At 37.0% G+C, this 23,950-nt stretch overlaps 1 protein-coding gene across 1 annotated transcript in view; it reads right to left on the bottom strand.

The window, feature by feature from the left end:
* The window catches only part of LOC136877716 (uncharacterized), a 70,555-nt gene that overhangs the window by 10,102 nt on the left and 36,503 nt on the right, over nucleotides 1-23,950 (bottom strand). Inside the window, exon 5 of the mRNA XM_067151927.2 lies at nucleotides 2,988-3,114. Within this exon, the coding sequence (XP_067008028.2) occupies nucleotides 2,988-3,114 (127 nt within the window). The remainder of the gene's footprint in view (nucleotides 1-2,987; nucleotides 3,115-23,950) is intronic.

Raw genomic sequence — 23,950 nt, 5'->3', positions numbered from 1 at the left:
TTTCTCTGCATTCAAGATGACCCTGAATGCTAGATGACCCCTAAATGTGCTTTGTGAAATCATAAGTTTATTTATAACAAATTTCAAATTTAATTTGAGAAAAAAAATAAACACACACAAGTATCATGAACATCTTACCTACTTCTTTAATTATTTTCATTAGAGGTATCTGATACTGCCTTTGTAAGTTCAAGGAATTCCTCTTTGTGAACCTGCATTCATATCGCATCTCGTATTATGGCCATTCCAATCTTGAGGTTTTTTGCACACATACCTAAAAATTTCATGTTCAACTTCTTTAAAGCACCTTTATTATGAGCTACTGAATGCCTCTCTTGTACAGTATGCTTTTTTAGACTATATTTGTCTTCATGCCAACGTCAATATCTGCCTTTAGTTATGCCGTATTTTCTTGCAGCTGTACAATTATTCTTTATTTCCATGTGTTTAATAATCATTAATTTAAAATGGGCATAATATCAATGAGAACCTGTTGAGTATTGGCTGACAATACCTATTCCATGTGTCTTTACAATAGAATGATCCATAGCGAAAAAATTTCTGCGTCTATAAATCTGTTACTTTTACTAAACGTCTGCTACAGTAAAAGCGTTATAACTCTGCCACTGAGTAGTCGTGACCTTTCTACGAATTCAAAGGGTCGCATCCTTGCTATTCCAATTTGAATTACATTTCCTACGCAGCTGGGGCTCGGAAGTACATTATGGTCGACCTGGCAGTTAGCTCAAGAGGGTAATGTTTTCATACCATTCTGCAGATTTGATAAACGCTTTGTAGAGGCTAGTAGAATGCCATTCTCTCTTCACTACAATAAAACCTCGTTAATTCGAAGTCGTTGGGACTCAAAAATCGGACTTCGAATTACGTGATTTCAAATTAACCGCCAATTCGCAATTCAGAAGTACCAACCCTTGCCGCGTTACGAAATATTCTAAGCCCGTTACTGCATGCAGTTAACCTTGATTCACAGTTTATACCTTTCAAATGCCATGAAAAAAAGAACTATTTCCAAAATGTATCCAAAAAAGGTGCATTTACAGTATTCAAATAATGCACTTGCATATCTCACTGCAAATATAACCTCACGCAACGAAAGAAAGAAAGAAAGAAAGAAAGAAAAAAAAGCACGATTCAAAGACGAGGAGAAATCTATGCTGGCTCCCATGTGCAAGTGCTTTATTCATTGGAGTACTATACTGTATGCACTTTAGATGCCTTGTATTTACACAGAAAGTACCCGATGCCCTTAAAATCAAACTTTCCTATGACTCTATCCTTGTACGATTTCCCGCCATGGCACTTCTTTCGTACTTCAGAAATGTAAACACTTGCCGCGTCACAAAGTATTCTAAGACCCATTAATACATGCAATCACCTCGATTCACAGTTTAAACCTTTCCAATGCCATAGAAAAACTATTTCCGAAATGTATCCAACAAGGTGCATTTACAATGTTCAAATAATGCACTTGGATAAATCACTGACGAACATAACCTCAACGCAACGAAAGAAAAAAATCACACAATTCAAAGACGAGGATAAATTATGCTGGTTCCCCTGTGCAAATGCATTATTTTTTGGATATCTGTACTGTTTGCATTTTTAGATGCTTTGTACTGGGATGGAAAGTGCCCGACGCCCTTAAAACGTAGCTTATCGAACTTTTCTATGACGAGGGGATAAAGTTTCTCGCTTCCATGTGCATTGCAATTGCAACGCACTACAATGACCCCCATCCTCGACCCTTGTACGATTCACCGGCTGGCACTTTCTCCTTTAAAACCATAAGACCGTTTGGGCTCGCATTAAAATAAAGCAATGCAGTTTCATCGGCAATGACAGTATTGTTCGGTGCCTACGAATTTATTATGAGCCACGCTTTTTCGTCAACTGTCGGCATCGCCAGTGTACGCGCATTCTGTTTTCCCGCACACTGCCTGTTGCGTGATATTACGGCGTTCCTGAAAAGGTTGAATACAAAAGAATTCCGATTTCATTCAACTTGGCAATCATGAAGCGCCCTGTAGACCCACCGAAGTGAGCAAGTGCGGAAAGCTACCGTACCCCTCCACGTTCCAGAACACGCATTCTATTATGACGCGGATAAATTTCGAGTTGAAATTACTCTTAACATACTATTGTTTTAAAATGTAAAGGCAGTTTCGAATTAAAAGTCTGAATTTCGGTAATGGGGCCGACATTGTACTTCGAATTACGAATTATCCGTATTTCGAATTAAACAATTTAAATAACATGCAAAACGGTATCTCATGTTTCCGGGAACGAGAGCTTCTTCGAATTACGTGGGATTTTGAATTAACCGATTTCGAATTATCGAGGTTCTACTGTATTTTCTGAGAACCAGTGATGTTACATGAAGGTACTGTACAACTGGTTGCCGGAGCTAGTGATGTATAGGCTTAATAAAGACGCAGACGTTGAAAGTCAATGAGTTTTGTTTGGGCATACCCCCGCGAGCGCGGAGGGGGTGAAGGAAAGCAGCATGGTTACCGTGGTAACTGCCAGTGGTATTCATTACTGTTAAGTCGCAAATGCAAGATGACTCTTAATTTTTCACATGAAATTCTGAGAAAATCTGTCGTCTTGGATTTGGGGAAATATGGTACTTTTTGGAGTGGTGGTGATCCCACTCTGATGAGTCTAGTGTCAGACCTAAGACAAAACGCTGGTTAATAGAGCAAACGCCTGAAAAGCCTTACATCTGATATGATAATAGAAATTCTCAAGTAAATGGGAAGTTTGGTTCCCTTATCCTTAAAACTTGGATATGTCACAGCAATCTAGCAGTGGGGTGGTAGCCTTACTTCTTTCTAACATATTCAAGCCACCATGGCCTAATAAATCTACGTTTCTTAGTCTCCTCCTCAGGTAAGCCATGAAAGTGTATAGGACATAAAAACTTACACATTAAAGGCCTGAAGGATAAGAGCAATCTTGAGACTTACGTGCCTGATCCCCAAGTGTATACAACACCTGCTTCATCCAATAAGACACAGTGTTCAAAGCCACAAGCAACATCTACTACTTTGACTCGATCTAGATCCAAAGGCGACGGAATGCTATACACTCTACCTGTAATAGAATATTTAAGAACTTACTTGGGCACTGAAACAGAAATAACATTATAGCCTAACTGCCAATTGTTTACTACAGATAACAGCACAAGCTGTAAGAAAAGAACTAGCTTTTGCAGTAATTTGTCATTTGATACAAAGGTCCCTATCTTACAAAGTGAACATTTTAGGAAAAGAAAAAATGTAAGGTTAACATTTACCATACTACAGATAACAGCACAAGCTGTAAGAAAAGAACTAGCATCTGCAGTAATTTGTCATTTGATACAAAGGTTCCTATCTTACAAAGTGAACATTTTAGGAAAAGAAAAAATGTAAGGTTAACATCTACCATAAAATACTACTACTGTATATTTCAGAAACCAAGTATTTCAGGTTTATTAATATACTTGTAGAGCCTAAGGAGGCTTAAAAGAGCTATATGGACCAGCTCTCTTTTAATCAGAATTTCTGAAAAACATTACTATCCTTATAGACGGTTGGAAAATACTATGGTATAAGAAGGACCAACTCATTATGCTTTTAAGCTTCACCAATCCAATGCTGAGGACTTTCTTTGTCATGTGGCACGATAATCCCAGTAACTACGGATGACAATCCTACAACCATTTTGAAAATACAGTGAGGCTCTCAACAGAATGAACCCCAGATAGGTTTCTGGGCCAGATAACATCCCTCTGGAGCTTATCCAAAGTAGAGATTTACCCCTAAAGACAATATGATGATTTGAGAAGCACAAGAAATATATCATGACCTTAAAATGCCGTTATAATAACTATCTTCAAGAAAGTAAGTAATGGGAAGGAACAAACAAGTTATAAATGAAATTTTATGTAGATAGAAAAGAAAGTACGTAGGAACACATAATAGGACAAACACAAAGACAGGTCAGTATCACAAGGGGGAGGAACAGAAAGAGGAGACAAGGACAAACAAGAAACATGGAAACACTCATGTTTGTTCTTGTCCTGACCTGTCATTTTGTCCAATTATAGCCATGTAAAATTATTTACTGCCAGTCTGAGCAGCTCAGATGATTGGGTGCTGGTCTTCTGACCCCAACTGGCTTAGTCTGGTGGTATATGAGGTGCTCAAATACGTCAGCCTTGTGTCAGTAGATTTACAGGCACGTAAAATAACTTTTGCGGGACAGAATTCCAGCACCTTGCGCCTCTGAAAACTGTAAAAGTAGTTAGTGGAATGTAAAGCAAAATAACATTATTATTATTCTTTCTTTCTCCATTAGGGTCTTGTAGGGACCATGTTACAATTTCAATGCTTCATCCTTTGTTGTTCCTTCTTGTCCCTCCAATACTCCTTCATCTGCTCACTCTGTCTCCTTTTCCTCTCCTCAGTCCATTTCGAGGTTTTCTTTCCCTCCCAACCTTGGAATCCTTCCATTTTTAACAGTTTCTTCCTAAAATTCTCCCTCTCTCTGTTGCTGCTTCTTTCCTTATCTTGTTTCTTTCCAAATCTCTCTTGACTTCATAAATCCAGGTGGTTGTTGACTTCTTGTTCCAAAGATATTTGAAAATCTGTTTGGTTAACCTGTTGTCATCCATTCTGCATAAATGTCAAAAAAAATATTAATCGCCTCTTTCACATTGAATCTGTTATGTTTTCTATGTTTCGGTATATTTCATCATTACTTCTTGATTTCCAGAGTTCTGTAGTTCTTAGTGGACTGAGTATTTTCTGTATATTTTTTCTTTCCAGTACTTCTAATTTATTCAGCTTGTAATTCAGTACTAGATATTCACTCGTATATAAGTATTCTGGTTTGACTACTGTGTATTTCCCGGTCACTCCAAGTGAGATTTGTGCTGGACAAAGTGGATGAAGGACAGGTATTTTTCCAGGTACTTCGGTTTTCCCTGCCATCTTCCATTCCAGCAACACATTCCAGTATCATTTCATTTCATCTGACATTCATTAATCATTGCCCCAGAGGAGTGCAACAGTCTTCGGCAGCTGGCATAATTCCCGTCCACGTCGCTAGTGAGGGCTTCATTCATTTCATTCCTGACCCGGTCAAATGACTGGAAACAGGCAGTGTGGATTTTCATGTGTACCTTTCAAGAAAGGTGATCATATTTGTGGCAACAATCACATTACACTGTTATCCAAAGCAGGCAACATTCTTATAGGAATTCTTCTCAATCACCTCCCAGTTATCTCTGAAAGGATCATTTGTAAGTCTCAACATGGTATCAAAATCTACAGGGGCATAACTGACATGATCTTCTGTGCAAGACAACCAAGAGAAATGTAAAAATCAACAAAAAGTTCTCTTTATAGTATTTAATGACCTAGAAAAAGCCTTTGATTCTACCCCAAGATTTGCTATGTGAAAAATTCTGAGACACCTAGGCATCCCTGAGCCTTTTGTGAGCTTGATCTAGGCACTCCATGGTGGCAGGTCTGGACAGGTTCTCCACTGGAATAGTATCTCTGAAGTATTCCCAATTACGCACAAATCACCATTTGTTCTTTACTTGACTGCCACACTCTCATGCTTATCGATAGAGATAATGCGTTTCCGTACACCAGAATGGAATCTATGGCAGATCTACAAACAGTTCAGACATGATAACTGAAATCAGTATCTTTAACTTGACTAAACTTTTTGTTAAGAATAAAGCCATATTTTTCAGTGTTGCTTAGTTAAATGTAACAAAAACTTTTCAGTCTGTTAAACACACAGCAATACAATATAAATTATAACACTATAAACATACCTGTAAAAATACACAATTGTATAAAAAGAATGACATGTTTTGTTCTACAAGAACATCCTCAGATTCTATCAAATCATTAAAACATGCTTATATATGTACAGCATTGTTTACATTGGATAAACTTGCCAATGATAGAGAGTTTAGTGATAACATGAACCAGTAATGACAAAAAATAAATTTACAAGTATTAATATAATGAGAACCTTACGTACTTATCTAGACTGCGATGCTAAGTCCATTGTCACCAAACACTATTTCAGGACTGTGGTCATGGAAACCTTTTTTGATCTATTTTCTTTTTACACTCTGAACATGTGAAAGTCTTTAAAAGTTTTTTTGTTACTGTGTGTTAAAATTAAAGTGATATATTCATAGCAAATACATAATAATCTGATCTTGCTGATCTGTTTACATGCAAATGCTCAAATCATCACACATCATTTTACAGTTGCATTTAAAATCTTTTAGTGATTGTCTGTCAATTCATTAAAACCACTTGTTATTTAAATGTCATCCAAGTAAGAACAGAAATTTAGTTGATAACACATTGCTCGTGTAATGGAGATTGTGGAACTATGCATTTGTATATCTCATATGTATATGTCGAAACCAGCACCACTATTGAATAAATGTTATAGATAACATCTTATACAACTTGTAATTTGTATTGGAAAGGTTGAACCTTACTAAAACTTGTCTCTGTGATCTCAGTTCAATACGGAAACAAAATGAAATTTATATCTTTGAATAAGAATGAAATTTCTCAACACCGAGGACAACGGCTAGACATTCTTTCTCATAAGCGGAGTAATTGATTTCAGATCTGTGCAACATCTTGCTAAAATATGCAATAGGAGCCAAAGTGTCATTCTCTAATCTCTAGTTCAGCACTGCTGAAACAGCAATGTCACTGGCATCGCACTGAAGAACAAAATTGCAATTCAAATCAGGACTGTGTAGCACGGGAGCTTGACAAAAAGCATCTTTAAGTTTGCAAAAGGCCTGTTCTTGAGCCTCACCCCAATGGAAACGATGTTTTTCTTCTTTAAAGAATTCAATGGAGCTGAAATATCAGAGATATTGGGTATGAATCTACTATAAAACCCAACCATGCCAAGGAACCTGTGGACACCACAGAGATTATTAGGTCTGGGAAACTCACGGATACTCTTTACTCTCTCTGGATTTACTGAGATGCCAGAGCTGGAGATGACATGCCCTAATCTGATTCGCCTGGCACACAGGGACACTTTGTCAGGGTTGATAGTGAACCCATGTTTCTTTAGTCTAGAGAGGAACTCACGAAGATGGGCTACGTGTTCTTCGAAGGTGTCAGAGAACAAAACGACGTTGTCTAGGTATGAAAACAGACAGGTGAATTTAAGATCCCCAAAGACCGAATCAAGGATGCACTTTATTAAAATTATATAAGCCAAAAGGGGTAGCAAAAGCAGTGAATTCCCGGTAAACAGGATCAAGGGGAATTTGAAAATAAGCAGAGTTGAAGTCGAAAACGGAATAAAATTTTGCCTTTCCAAAGGACTGCAGGGCGGACTCAATAGTGGGGAGAGGGAAGCTGTCAAATATAATATGGCGGTTTAGAGATCTGTAATCAACCACAAGACGAGCTTGACCATCTTTCTTAGGAATTAGAAAGGTGGAGCTGCTAAAGGGTGACGTAGATGGGCTAATCACACCCTTTTCTAACAATTCGTTAACGCACTTTCTCATATACTATAATCTATTAGCTTCATGTCCGTATTGATTAGGTGGAGAACTTATCCTTCATACTTGTGTACACTTTCTCGTGGCGATGAGTTTGGGAAGAGAGCAACTGAAGGGAGGCTGTCTGACAGGCATGCGATCTTTCAGTTCAATACAATAGGAGAATTCTTTAGCGCACCCAAGAGTTGCTGTAAGTATCTAAAGAAATTCTCCAACAAGATTATTCAGTATGAGAGCTTGACTTTCAGACAAATCACATTGATTGACAAGGGGGCTACACCTCTGCTAGGACACACAATGGCATTTTTTTGAAAGGATATTCAAAAGGGAAATTTTCATTGGATTTGAAACGGAAAGCGAAGGATCGACTAACACCACCTAGATATAAGGCCTGTGCATGGTGTCGAGATTAAAAGGAAAATGGCGGACTTTTGAGGCAATGCTTTGTGAAAGTGATCGTTAATTCTGTCTTACAAAATACAATGATGGTCTACAAATGTTGTGTGCCTAATTGTAGGGGAAACTACAGTGCTAATAGCAAAGTACAGATTTTTAGATTTCCAAAAGATGAAGATCTAAAAAAGAAATGGATATGTGCAATAAAGCGCCGAGAATTTCGTTCCAACGAAGTATTCAGTGGTAAGTATTATAACTAGATACTAGGTTATGCATTTTTATTAAGATATCTAAAAAAAATGGCTGTTAGGTTAGACGGGATCTAACGTCCAACATGTATGGTGAAATGCATTCAGGTTAGGTTAATTTATTGTCTGTAATTGCAGGTTTGTGAATTACATTTTAATCTGTCCGAAATAAGGAAACATACAGAGTTTCACTGTGAGGATGGACAGTTTATAACTCTACCACTGAAGGTTCCACAACTTATCCCCAGCACTGTTCCTTCACTTTTACCAAATTGACCAGCGTATTTGAGTAATTCAAAAACGTATCAAAAAGGTCTTGAAGAGAAGAGAAGAGAAGAAGAGAAAATGAAAATATCCAGGCAGCAATCGAGGAGAGTGAACTAGAATATAATTTACACAAGAAATGAATAACATTTTCTAATTTCACTGATCTGAAAGACAAGTTAAATAATCTTTACGTAGGTGAATCATGGGACATATTTCACAAAGGTGTAAATATAGTAATAGTTAAAACTGAGTTGAACCCTGAACCTGAAATAATTAGTTCTATAGTTATCAATGAAACTTTGGAGTTAAAGTAAGTTTATACTAAAAGAACATCAAATTAGACAGTATTGGTAACTTTCATTTTCCACAGTCTGTAAAGGACCTGGATGAAATTTCAGTGCTTCTTGAAAAAGTTGACATGTTAAGTTCTGAGGTTCACAGTGCAAACATCACTAATGACATTTAAGGTTTAGCAGCATACCTTTCGAAACAAGTCAGCATGTTAGAACCAAGACTAAATGGACCATTTGAATTCATAATTGAACAGATTGCACTTTGGTCACACGAGAGGAGGAGTTATAGTCCTTCCTTTCTGATTTTATCTTCAATATTGCAGTCCATTTCACCCCATTGCTATGCATACCTCAGACATCTCAATTTACTATATCTGCCTCATCCATGTACCATCAGGAGGCTTTCTTCTTCTTTAAATCAGATCCTAGAATAGAACAGCATGATAACAATTTCCTGATACATAAGGGACAAATTTTCTGGCAATGATAGTGATAAGTTCATTGTGCTTATGATAATGAAATTCATGTTAAACCATTAATGGACTATAAATGTGGTAATGTTGTTGGAAAAGCATTCAATGATGAGCAGTTAGCAACAGGTGCTTATTGTTTTATGGTTTCAAGTTTGCTGTCTGATTTTAAGGAAGTAGCTCACATATTACCCGTAAAATCGATTACTGGAGAATATTTGCATGGTGTACTATGAAAAGTCATTGTAGGATTAGAGGAAACAGGGTTTAAAGTTGTTTGTGTTGTTAGAAATAAGAGTTGTGTAAATGCATGCAAATATTTTCACCTGAAAATGAATTGAAATGTGTTTATCTGAATCCTGCAGATGAGAGCAGACCACTTTTCTTTGTGTTTGATAGGGTTCACTTGCTCAAATGTATTTGCAATAACTGGTTAAATCGAAAGGATGAGGATATGTGCATGAAGTTCACTGATTTTGAAGATAACAGTGCAGTGCAGTGTGCTTCTTTTCTGACAATTAAGAAATTATATGATCTTGAACATGAAAAGTTCATAAAATATGGTTATGGTCTGTCTCTCAAAGCATTAAGTCCTTCATCATTTGAAAGGCAGAATGTAAAATTAGCTCTACAAGTTTTCAATGACAACGTTATAGAAGGGATGAAAGTGTTAGTTGAAAAGTGTAAGTTACCATATTATAAAGAAACAGCCTCATATGTCAGAATAATAATAGATTGGTGGGCTGTTGTCAATGTCAAAACACCAGGTAAAGGGATAAGGCTTAACAACAGCTTAATGTCTCCACTCTCTTCACATTCAGGGGAAGGGCTTCAATATTTGAAAAATTCCTACAATGGCTAGTAAAGTGGAGAGATCTAGGTGTAAAGGGTTCATTATCATCTGAGACAATGGCTGCTTTGATACTGACAACTGAAGGATTGTTGATGTTGATAGAATATTGTTTGTCAAAACTTAATTTTTCATTTTCATATGTCCTATTAGGAAAATTGCAAACAGACATATTAGAAGACAGGTTTGGGAAATATAGGCAGCTTGCAGGAGGGCAGTATAATATATCTGTGAGGCAGTTGTTTGAAGTTGAAAAGAAGTTAAGGTTACTGTCATCTCTGACTCTAAAGATAAGATCAAAGCATTTGGGGAGATTGAAGTAGATGAGTTCACTTAGCTGCCTCCTGAATCCTCTGCCTTTTTTGATTTTGATAATTCATTATGTAAGAGCATAGATGTACATGTAAGTTTACAGGATATTGAAAACTGTAACATTGACATGGCAATTTTAGTCTATTTAGCAGGATATTGTTGCTATAGTGTCTCAAAATATTTGAAATGTGAACACTGTAAAGGAATTCTTGTTACTAAGGACTTCCTTGATGATGATGATGAGGCATATAATCTAATTAGAAATAAGAGTAGGGGTAGGCTTTTGTTCCCTGAAATGTTTGTTATCAATGTAATACCGGTAATACCGGTACATAATTATCTAGTGGTAACAAAATTATGTACGGATTTTAAAACAGAATTTCTTTTAGTAAATGATCATGGGGAGGTTGCATGTGAGACTACAATGAAAGTTATTCATGATAAAGAACTTCTGTACGAGCCAGATATGTGTAAGAATGTGTTTGTAGAAAACTGGTATGGACTTCAACAAACATTCTTTTGAATAATTATTGTAAGAAAAAAAGCTCTATGTCAAAGAATGTATTGACAAGGAAGAAATGTGTGATTTGTCAATAGAACTGAATTTCATGCAAATCTGCATTTATGTAAATAAGGGTGGTGTTGGTTTCAATTTTTTTTTTTTTTTTTTTTTTTTTTTTTTTTTTTTTTTTTTTTTTTTTTTAAGGATGGGGGACGAAATAAAACATTTATTATGAATTTCAGTATTCTGCCATTCCCTTAATTCCTTAACCTCACTTGAGTTTCAGCATTATTTAGAAAGCTTGTGTATCAACTATCAATGATTTCTTTTTTTTTTTTCTTTTTTTTTTTCAGAAATAGGTTTTTGAAGGCGTAAGTTACTTGTATATGGAAGAATGAGGTTTTGGGGTCATTATTTTGACTGGTAAGTAGCCAGATCAATTAAAACATATGTTAAGTTGCCACAGTGACATTATGATAATTGCCTCTATTGTCAGCCATCTTGGTTTTGTGCTCAGGCCTTATATCTAGGTGGAGTTGGATCGACTAATGAAGTCAATAGACAACCCAGTGGCTAACATGAAATAGGAGCCTAAGATGAGTGGAACGGTCAAGCCTGGAACGAGATTAAAGTTCCAGTCCCAAGAGAAATTGTGAATCCTTAAATGAGTTCTGATACGTGTTACCAGAAGCGCATGATGACCATTGGCAGACACGTAAGTTTCAGGGCAAGAATAATTACGGAGATCTTTTAATACCATTCCCTCAACAAAAAACGGGTCGACAAAAGAGCTACATGATCCAGTATCTAAAAAGGCATACATGACATGTAAACCACAAGAAACTTTGGCCCAATTTTGTGATTTGAGTTACAACCAGGCACCAACGATGGGCCACCACGTTGGTGCGAAACTAGTTTTCCCGATTTTCGTTGCATCTTGGACAGATGTTATGGTGCACACCTTTTAGACTACACTGATAACACATTACAGAAGACTTAGATCTACAATTTCTAGAAATATGTCCCTCTTTTCCGTAATTCCAACACTTTATAGAAGTTGTTGCCTTATGACAAGACACATCATGACTTTGAAGGGCGCCAGCTACACAATCAGAGGAATGGGGCAATTCTAAATAGTGAACTGGTCTTCTAGGATACTGACCACGGGTGGGCGATCTAGCGAAAGAGACAGTTTGGGACAAATGCGGCAAGCCATATCAGGAAAGGAACATTCATTGGGAGGAGGTGGGGGTTGGTACAAATTGTTTAATTGTAATGCTGATTCAAATTCACGGCCGAGACTTATAATGTTATCAGCACAGTTTACTTCAGAACGTTTGATAAATAATTTGTTTTGAGGGGCTAGATTCTGGTAGAATGTGTCAAAAATTTCGGACTCATGTATCCTGATATCGAGGCGATTGAACAAGGTCAGTCTACTCGTGGCATAATCATCGATGGACTCTTCTTGGCCTTGAGTCCTTCTAAGAATTTCCTGCTTGAGTATAAAGTCCATATCGGACAAGCAGAATCTTACTTTTAGTTCCTTGGCAAAATCAGACCAACACTGAATTTTATGTTTGCTCAATCAAAACCACTTGCTGGCACAACCTTTCAGCATACCGGGAATAACCAGTAAAAACAAATCTAAAGACAATGAGGTGCATGCAGTAACATCTACTTTTTCCAGAAACTCAATAACAGAAAGACCCTTTTCTTCGCCAGAGGTTTCAAATTTCACTTACGTACAACGTCAAGGGCAGAATTCAAACGGGATGAATTAGTCGCGACCGAATGGGAAATCTGGTCCAATATCTTATTATCTGGATTAGGGACAAGTGCATTATCTTCATAGATAATCCTACTATCATCATCACTGCGGTTTGTACACAATTGACAAGAAGTACAATCGTTGGACATAGCATTACTCTCATGTAATTCAACCCTGGGAGGAGTATTTGGGACAGTTTCACTTTCTTTCTCCATGATTTACAGTTTGAATGAGTGTGGCAACACACAGGAAGTATGGTACAACAAATCTAAAGATCATAAGGTGCATGTAGCAACATTTTCTACTTTTTCGAGAAACTCAATAACAGAAAGACCCTTTTCTTCGCCAGAGATTTCAAATTCCAAAATTCGGCCTTTTGGTGAAACATTTCGACCAAACCATGCTCTGCTTACCAACTCCACCCACTACCCTTTGCTAACGTGGTCATTAATTGTGGACTGGTCGAAAATGGCGAAAGAAAGCCAGGAACTGAAATGGGCCTCTTACATAAATGAATAAAGCATAAAAGGCAAGAACCCAAGACAGAAATAAGTTAAAGTAGATTAGGGTTTATTATCATAAAATTGGCTGAAGTAGATATGAGATAAGCACGTAACAAACAAAAGGATACATAAGGAAAATGTTACTCACATACATATTTTTGGAGGCTATTTTCTTTTAAAATGCATAGAAATCTTTTAATTCCTCAGAAATAATCTCATCAACTTCTACACTTATCTCATTTTTGTACGTATATAGGGAAGGATAATATCAATAGATTCAGACAATACCAACCAATGGTACTCTGAATTTGTCACAAAACATTTCTTTCGTGAAAGTGGAACCTCAATCAAAGAATATATGATTAATTATATATATATATATCGGCATTTAAACCCGAAAAGTAATTGCAACCGCTCCAGAACAAAAGGAGGCCAAACTTCAATCTCCAAGACATCAACAATCTCCAAAGAGTAGCCTCTCTCAGAATTTAAAATTACATAGAAGCACTTCAGCCAAAAAGAATAATCACAGAACACAAAGAGGTTATAGGGAAGAAGAAAAGGGGGCGTTGCCATATCTACAGAAGTGAAATAAACATAGTCAAAGATGATCTGTAAGACATAGAATAAGATCCTGAAATATAAAAATAAAATGGTCAAACCAGCCAGGAGCTGAGACAAGGTAATCAAATAAACAACCATAACAGTAAAACTGAAGGTAACATCCATAAGGTACCATAAAAAAAAAAAAACAACCAAAAAATACAAAAAACATAGACCCGACATTCATACAACGCATCCACACATGAACACGTAGAGACCAGATGTGCAAGGCAATATAAAATGCAGAATCAAGACAAACTGCAATAAAAACTGCAGTAGCATGAAAAAAGTGCATTAAAGGCTCATGAGCTCGATCTGGGAGTCCAGATCAAATAATCAGGGTGGCCGCAATACAGGGCAAGGCTCACCTAGTCATTACAATAATCAAACCACAAATATGCTGTGAACATATTCATATCGCCCCTGGTAACGAACATGAATTGTATGGAACTAGTGTTTTAAATATACATCTCAACATGAGCTCAAGTAAGACATCGCAGTAGCAGAGAAAGAAACAGGTCTCAAATTATAAATCTTCATAAGTAAACATCACACACACACACCTCTATCAAAACGGATCATTGTTACCTTTTTTTTGTTTTTGTCCCTACGTAGGAACAAATATAGTCCGCGCACCTTTTAGCGATATTTCTTTGTACGGGGGGTGGAGTAAGGAGGGACCTCTCACGGTCCCGGTAATACTGCCAACTGAATGAAAATGAAATCTGAATTGAATCGATAATATGATCGATCGATATGAATTTTCTAAACCTTTATTATCTTAAGCCAACAACTGTGTCATACACACTTTGTATAACATTATATAACATTTCTCGATGCGAATCTTGTTCCCAGTATGAATTCTATAGTTTGGCTTTGCTGTGTAAACAACAACAGTACTAGTACATAAAGTGTACGCCAGATGTCACACAGCGATGCATAAGTGATTCATAGTTTGTGTTTCAAAGCTTGCCAATACGAATCTCGAAGATGACCGAGGTCGACCTATTCAGCACTAGGGTGTCCATGTATCGCTGAAAGGTGTGCGTACAGTATATATATCAAGTAAATTATAAAGTAAAGAGAAAAGTGAAAATGAATCCTCCACAATAAGAATGAAGAACAAAGAACATAACTGGGATCACAAGGAAAACTAGCCTAGCATAGCTGTGGCAAGCCAAGGGAAGTAATAAAAAACTTAAATACCTGGAATAAGAATTCACACATATTAACAGATCCTGTATGTTGACTCAAAGCAGAGAGCCACCTATGGAAAAGTATAAATCTTTTTAAAGTACCATTTAAATGATATGAAACACATTTCATAGCTCTGCCTCTCCATCTTTTTAACCAGGCTTCCATTCTTTTCTCATAGAGACCATACAGAGCAAAGTTAGGATAGAAAGAAATGCTTTGGAAATTCATAATGGCATGAGACATCATTTGTCATAACCAGGAGGAAGTAGCTGTCAAGTAAGAGAACAGTTACCATATTCAGATAACAGACATATGATATCAATATCAGGGAATAGAATAACAAGACCATTTGAGGAATAAAATATTAAGACCACTAAGTGGCACAGTTGTATTCGTATGTCTTTTCCAGAGTCACTCTCATGATTAAAATATGGTCCGTCGTCGATCTTCCAGGTCTGAAACCAGCTTGGTACTCCCCTATAATTCTTTCTGCTCTACTACTAACTCACTTTGTTGTGACTGTAGAGAGAATTTTGTACACTATACTCAGTGAGGATATACCTCGATAATTCTTGCATTGCATGCGTGACCCCTTCATATGTATAAGGCATATATTTGCTAGTGTGCAGTCCTCCAGCATTTTACCTGTTTCCAATACCTTTTTAATTATCTCATGTATTCTCCTCACCAACACTTCCCTTCCATGTTTTACCATTTCTGCCATTCCCTAGGGCTTTACTGTTCTTCAATTGTTTTATAATTTCTCTTATTTCTTCAATCGATGGTGATCCCGTATCGTCTTCATCCTCATCTCCATTCTCATCATTCCTCTCTTCCCCCTCACATTCATTTCTACATTCCCCCTCCTCATCTCTCTCTGAAGTTTCCATACCACCTGATCCTTCTCTTTCTTCATTTTTCCAGAATGTATTCTTCCCAACAATCAGTCTATCAGTCTCATACTTAAGCATATTCACTCTAGGTTGATATCCCTTCTTTACTTGCCTAATCCCTTGGAAAAATTTTCTACCTTGTTTGTTTTCAAAATTCTTCTGCATTTCTTCCACTCTCTCCCTTTCTTTCATTCTTTTCTTGTTCCTTATCAATGTCTTTGCTATTCTCATTTCTCTTTAAAAACTGCCATATTATTTTGAGTGGGTTTCTGTAGCATTCTTTGTCAGACCAGATTTCTCTCTTCCAGAGCCTAACCCACTTCTTTGTCATACCATTTATTTCTATTCTGTTTCCTTCTCTCTCAAGTACTTCCTGCGCTCTTATATTTATTGCTAGCTTGGTTTCTTCCCACATTGTATTGATGTCCACATCCCCGTTTCTGCCCATCTGTAGTTTTTTTTGCAGCAGGTCTCTATACTCTTCCTCCTTCTTCTCATCCCTTAACAGTCCTACATTATAGACCTTGCTCTGCTCAGCTTTGTCCTTGGGTTTAATTGCCAGTCTTTCTTGGAACTTGATCCTCACCATTTTGTGATATGAATCACTGTCTGCACGACGCATGCTTCTCACATCCATTATATTGGAGGCATGTTGCGCATCAATCAGCACAGGGTCTATCTGGTTCTTTGTCAGATCATCCGATGATATCCATGTCTCTTTATGGATCTCTTTATGGGGAAAACCTGTGCTCTTAATCACCAGCTCCTTGCTAAAGGCAAAATCAATCAATTTCCATTCGTTCTCATTGGATTCTTGGTGTTGACTGTGATATCCTGACACTGGGTGGTTTTCTTTCTCTTTGCCTACTTTGGCATTGTAATCCCCTAGGACAACTTTAACATAATACTTGGGCAACTTGCTCCATTTTTTCCTAGAACTATTCTTTCTCTTCCTTTTTGGCATCTTCTGTTGGGGCATGGACACTACTTAGTGATATGTTGGCAAATCTCCCTTTCAATCTTAACCGGCATAGTCTGGGGCTTATTGCTTCATATTCAATCATATTATGACTGACCGATTTCTTGACCATAAACCCTGTTCCTATTCTATTTTCTTCCTCCCCACTATTCAACAAAATGTAGTGCTGTAGATCTGCCACCTCGATTGTCTTCCATCTTATCTCCTGTAATGCTGCCACATCTATCTGATATTTAAGTAATTCCTCCTCCAATTTTCTACTAGCCCCAGCCTGAAAGATACTCCTTACATTCCATGTTCCAATATATCCATATCATTGCCATTTAGCGCGCTTTAGTCGTCGTTAGTTTGGGATCGTACGGTTATCTCGATTTGGTTTCTGAACAATATGTAGTTTTGTGGTGGTGGAGTTGTTGGCCTCACGCACCAACCCCCAACCTGGAGGACCAGGGTATCACTCTTAGTCTAGATCATCACCTTAGACATGTCTGACTTGGGTGGCCCTACCAGGAGCATACGCTCCCGCTGGCATAGCTCTAAGGATAAACTGAACATGCAAGCCTCCAAAACACCCGGCAAAATGTACTTTGCCTTTGTCAAGGTGATGATACCATTGGGAGGAAACACTCTTAATAGAGGACCTAAATTTAATTGGCAAGTTTTAACAGAGATGATGATATTACAACTATCGCTGAAGCAGAGTCTAATATCCAAACACTTCCTGTGGACTCTCAAGATGATCTTAGGAACGAAATAAAGAAAAGACTCCCTTGGTTAGTTAGCTTAAAACCAATATTCCATTAGACAAGGTAAAATGTAACAAGGATCTTAGGAGTAAAATAAAAGACAATGATGTTATCGTGAATAAGACAGATAAACGTAATTGTACGGTCATAATGGATAGAAAAGATTACATTGAAAAGACAGAAAAGTTTTTTCTGATGTGTCATTTTCCAGAGTTAATAAGGACCCCACACCGAATATAAAAAAAGTTTAAAATCATTGTTGAAAAATTCTACGTTCATCCTCGATGAAGACGAAATTCAGAAGACGATAAATATGACATATTCAAGGTTTGGATTTTTGGACAGGATTCATGGACGATACCTTAGAAATAAAAAATGTTATAACAATAGTAAAAATATATTACAATTTTTAAATTCATTAGATGAAAGAATAAAATTTACACTTGAAAATGAGAAGGACAATGCTTTAAATTTCTTGGATGTGACCGTTAAGAGGAAACCCGGTAAGTTCTCTTATAAAGTATGTAGAAAGTATACATTTACTCCGGTGACCATTAAAAATGATTCTCTACACCCTGGGAGACATAAGAGGGCAGTATGGTTTATCGAGCCTTCAATTTATCTTTATCTCATATGGAAAGAGAAAAGGGATTACATTACATACAGAAGCATTCATATGTTCTAAATATCTTACTTTAAAATTGCGGCCAGATTGTCCTATGTACGTATTCTTGCACTCAAAGCTGAAAAACGTAGAAGATTTTCAGCTATGGGACCACACATGACTACCACAGGTCATAAATTTACCAACATAGAACAAGACCTGACCATCATTAAAAAAAAAAAAAAATTAAAAAAGGGCAGCTTAATGAACACATATGAAGATCTGCACATTCATCTAGACAACTTGTAAAGAAAAATGTTAACCTTAATGAGGCTATAGAATATAAGAACCCGTTACATGATCAAATTCTGGTGTAATTAAAAGTGCTTGAAAAAAATCACGAGAAAAGAATTGGAACCTCTCCACCTCCATATAGCCCTATGACTTATTCCTCCTCCTTTGAAGCTAAAGGTAACAAGAAGGAAGTTGATTACACACCAATATCCCCCGCTCCTCCACCTCCTCAAGTACGTGAACAAGAAAGAATGCATCACTACTACACTAGACACAAGACTGCAAAAAAGACAGGAGATACTGTTCCAGAGGAAAGCAGGTTTAAAAAGAATTGACAACTAGGAATTAGTGATATTTTCATCTGCAATAGTAATAGGAGCCACATTATGAAATCTAGATTTCTTAATTTCAAAAATTACTTATAAATGTATAATTTTTAATTTATAAATTAGCTTTTTTCTCTCTCTTTTTTTTCATGAACTTTTTAAGAAAAGAATATTCATTAGGACATATTCTCTATGGACTATTGTACAAGTGTTTCCTTGACAACTGCTTTCAATTGTAGAAAGAATTTATATATTTTCTCTTGAGTACTTTGTTTTTAATGTTGTCATTTAATCTTCTTGTGTTAATTTTAAGGACACTTCCTCTCAAGCACTGATACTTTGTCAATATATGAATTTTTCATTTAAACAGTGTTATGTGGCTGAAGATGTTAATAATATATGAATCATGTACCACTTTTAACCAATAAGTTGCCTTAAGCAATTAATGTATCGACAAGGTGGAAAATAAAAATTCTTAGTTGTGAACCTGTTAAAGTGCGATACGGACCATGAAGCTGATTTTATGTAAGAGTTCAAAGTACACAACTTTTACATTTACGAACCCAGGGATTTTCCTAATCACAAAATTATTTAAGAAACACGACTATCAAGTCTCATTTTTAACAAAGAACAATAATGGTCATATATTTTACAACCATAATAGTGTAAATTACAATAAAGAGAATTACTTAGATTCAGGAATCTATAAACTTAAGTGCGATCAATGTTTTGTCACGTGTGTGGGGCAAACAGGTAGGAGTTTTCAAACTAGATATTTCAAACACGTCAATGCCAATAGACATAAGAAGTATTCTGCTATGAGTGTCCATATGGGAGACACTGGTCACCAGTATACTGACATAAATAGAGACTTGAGACCATTTTAAAAAAGTGAGCAAAGGGAACCTGATGAGCAATTATGAAAATATTTATATAGGTTTGGACCAGAGTATTAACACAAACAAACATTTGAATGACATACAAGAGAACAAAAAACCGTTATATGAACAGATACCATTGCTTTTATTATCACGAAAAATTAATCATTTGAAGTTGCCTTCTCTAAAACAAACATCGCACCCTCCCGTTCTACATATAGGCAAGCTATTTCCCCTTCCCCTACTAATAGCACTGCTTCCCCCCACTGCCGCTCCTAGCCAAGTTCCGCCGGGCAAGAGGAAACATAATTATAACAAGCGGAGTAGTGTGGTGAGAAGCAAGTCAAAGCGAGGCTCAGATGTGAACCAGCTATAGGGAGTTTCACCAACTTTGATGGTAAGCTTTTACATCACTCATTCGTGACGGACACTCATTCCTTAAATTTCCATTAATTTTATATATCTCTCTTTTTCTAGACCTTGTCTTTTTAAAAAGAATATTCATAGGAATTAAGCTACCAATATGGTGGTCATGCAGTGCAGATCTTTGCCATATGACAGGCTACCTCAGAAGCACTAAATTCCTTCTACCAGAAATAGTATATTTTTTGAAAGGAATTTCCTTATGAATTAAAGCTTTCAAATATTCTGATGTGGATTTGGTCCCATTTTCCTATTCTGAGGCCAGAATTCAAATCTCCCTCAGTCAGTACAATAAAGCTACCAGCTACTAGCACTGAATGACAAATTTTCAAGAAAAGTCATTCAAATTTTAGCATTGAATATTGAATAAAAACTTTTTTTCAAGAAGTGATGAACAATTTTATGTAAATAGTGTGTATATTTTGTCTTTAGTGTATTCTCAAACAATTCATAAAGGATATGGGTTCTTCAATTTTTAATATATTAGACAGCAACAATGAGCATTGTAATCTGTTATGAGACGCTATGGCTGGCATGTCATATTTTCAAGAAATGTCATTCAAATTTTAACACTGAAGATAAAAATTTCTTGCAAGAAGTGATGGAAAAGTTTATGTAAATAATGTGTATATTTTATGTTTAGTGCATTCTCAAACAGTTCCTAAAGGACGTGGGTTCTTCCATTTTAAAATTATTAGACAGCAACAATGAGCATTGTAATCTGCTACGAGACGTAAAGACAGGAATAGAATTAAGTACCATAATAGGTATATACTTACCAGATATTGTAATAGGAGTTGAAACATGGCTGAAAAATGATATATTGGATGCAGAAATATTCTCACGGAACTGGAGTGTGTATCGTAGAGATAGGATAGGAATGGCAGGAAGGGGAGTATTCATTCCGGTAAAAGAAGAATTTGTAAGCTACAAAAAAGTTACAGATGGAAAACATGAAATTCTAGGTGTAAGGCTCATCTCTAAAGATAATAGGCAACTTGATGTGTTTGGAGTGTACAGACTGGGAAAGGGTAGCGCTGACACTGATTCAGAATTATTTGATAAGATAATCAGCTATGTGGGAAACGATATGGAAAGGAACGTGATAGTAGTGGGTGATCTCAAGTTACCGAATGTCAATTGGGAAGGTAATGCAAACGACAGGAAGCATGACCAACAAATGGCAAATAAGTTAATATGGGAAAGGCAGCTGATTCAGAAAGTGATGGAACCAACTTTACTATTTGTTTCATGTCACACCGACACATATAGGTCTTACGGTGACGATGGGATAGAGAAGGCCTAAGAATGGGAAGGGAGCAGCCGTGGCCTTAATTAACATACAGCCCCAGTATTTGCCTGGTGTGAACATGGGAAACCACTGAAAACCATACTCGGGGCGGCCGACAGTGGGGCTCGATCCCACTATCTCCTGGATGCGAGCTCACAGCTGCGTGCACATAACCGCACAGCCAACTCGTCTGGTTGTGTAACCGACTAGAGGGAAGAATATTCTGGATGTGGTGCTAATAAAACCAGATGAGCTCTATAGAGAAACCGAGGTAATATATGGTATTAGAGATCATGAAGCTGTTTTCGTCATAGTTAAAACTAAATGTGGAAGAAAGGAAGGTTATTAAAATTAGGACTATTAGGCAGTACCATGTGGCTGAAAAAACAGGCATGAGAGAGCTCTTAAAAAGTAACTATGATCGGTGGAAAACGGTAAATAAAAATGTACACAGGCTCTGGGATGGGTTTAAAGCAATTGTTGAGGAATGTGAAAATAGGTTTGGAAAGGATTGACTAGATAAAGTATAACAGAGAACCAAAGAGACTAAGAAGGAGGTGCAGGCTGGAAAGAAATAGAGTTAGAAATGGCTGTTGAAGTAAGGAGAAATTGAAGGAACTTACTAGGAAATTGAATCTAGCAAGGAAATAAGGCAAGCATAATGGGCAGTCGTACAAATTTTAGTGAAAAATGGGAGAGTACTTTAAGGCAGAAACAGCTTCCAAGAAGGAAATTCCAGGAATCATTGCAAGGATCTTCAAAAGGCAGAAGTATTCGGTGAGCAGTATGTAAAGTTTGTTGGTTACAAGGATGATGTTTAGATAGAGGAGGTGACTAATATTAAAGAATTATTAAAATTTACCTATGACAGCAATGATATTTACAGTAAGATACAAAAGTTGAAAACTAGAAAAGAGGCTGGAATTGATAAGATTTCTGGGGATATACTAAAGACTGGGTTGGGATATAGTCCCATATCTGAAGTACTTATTTGATTATTGTTTGCATGAAGGAACTTTGCCAAATGAATGGAGAGTTGCTATAGTAGCCCCTGTGAATAAAGGAAAGGGTGCATAAAGCTGAAAATTACAGGCCAGTCAGCTTGACATGCGTTGCATGTAAGCTTTGGGAAAGCATTCTTTCTGATTATGTTAGACATATTTGAAAAATGAATAACTGGTTGGATAGAAGGCAATTCAGGTTTAGGAAATGTTATTCCATTGAAGCTCAACTTGTAGGATTCCAGCAAGATATAGCAGATATTCTGGATTCAGGAGGTCAAATGGACTGTATCGCGATTGACCTATCTAAGTCATTTGATAGGATAGATCATGGGAGACTACTGGCAAAAATGAGTGCAGTTCGACTAGAAAAAAGAAGATGAAGATGATGCCAAACAGCGTCGAAACTAGTTCCAAGTGCAAATATATGTTATAAATAAACTATAACATTTTTGTATTGAAAAGGTGGACCCTTTTAAGTTTTCCTATCTTCCATTCTAGAAAAAAGAGTGACCGAATGGGTGGCTATATTTCTAGAAAACAGAACTCTGAGAATTAGAGTGGGTGAAGCTTTATCTGACCCTGTAATAATTAAGAGGGGAATTCCTCAAGGCAGTATTATTGGACCTTTGAGCCATGCTAATATGGCATGTTCATAAAAATGATGTTTCCCATATTGCAAAGGGCTTGTATCGGCCTCGGCTCGATTGAGTTAAGTGTTTCCGTGATTGTTCCAGAGAGGGCAGCTCCCTCGGACATGAGCACGGAAGATCATTCTTTTGGCGAGACTGTTGTTTTATCTCTTTGGAGCGAATCTTTGCTTTGTTATGTGTGTGGAATATAAACATGGATCCCACGCAGATCGGAGTGGCGTTCTTATGGCATAAATGGTTTTTTAATAGATTTAAACTTGACCCATACTACCATCCTTCTTGTTACTTTGATTATTGATATTACAGGAATGGTAATCCTTGTATTAATATTATTTCTACGGTTCTGTTTTGCCATTTGCCTCTTTTAATGATGGCCAATTGATATGCATCCTTCTGCTCTACAGTGAGAATGGGCTGTGTGTCTGTTGCTGACGTGATTTTGATGTGTTCATAGCTGGGTCTCCGATTGATTTTATTTACGTGCATTACATTCTAAAGTATTTTGCCATCGAATGAATGTACGCCCTGCATGTCAACGCGGAGATCCATTCGTGTCATATGAAGTGCGTAAGCTGATGGGTTTATGCATGACCACTGAGTGACCTGGGTGCCTATTATCCTACTGCTAATTGTCTGCACCATGCACGCTATCTCTGACATATGTGAAACCTTTGTTTGTGACCATGAGAGTTATACTATATGAGTTGATCTTCAACTTATTAACTGGAGCAACTGCTCGTATTGTTTGCCGATACTGGCAATGTCTGAATGTTTGGGTGTGTTTTGGTGAGTGGAAGGAGAGAAAGGATGACGTATCGGTCAGCTCAATTTATATTTTTGACTTTCTTTCTGAGCCTCATGCTTGTTGCCA

This window comes from Anabrus simplex, chromosome 7, assembly GCF_040414725.1.
Source record: "Anabrus simplex isolate iqAnaSimp1 chromosome 7, ASM4041472v1, whole genome shotgun sequence".
NCBI lineage: Eukaryota > Metazoa > Arthropoda > Insecta > Orthoptera > Tettigoniidae > Anabrus > Anabrus simplex.
Note: the sequence above shows the minus strand (reverse complement) of the source record. Positions and strands in the feature narration are given on the sequence as shown.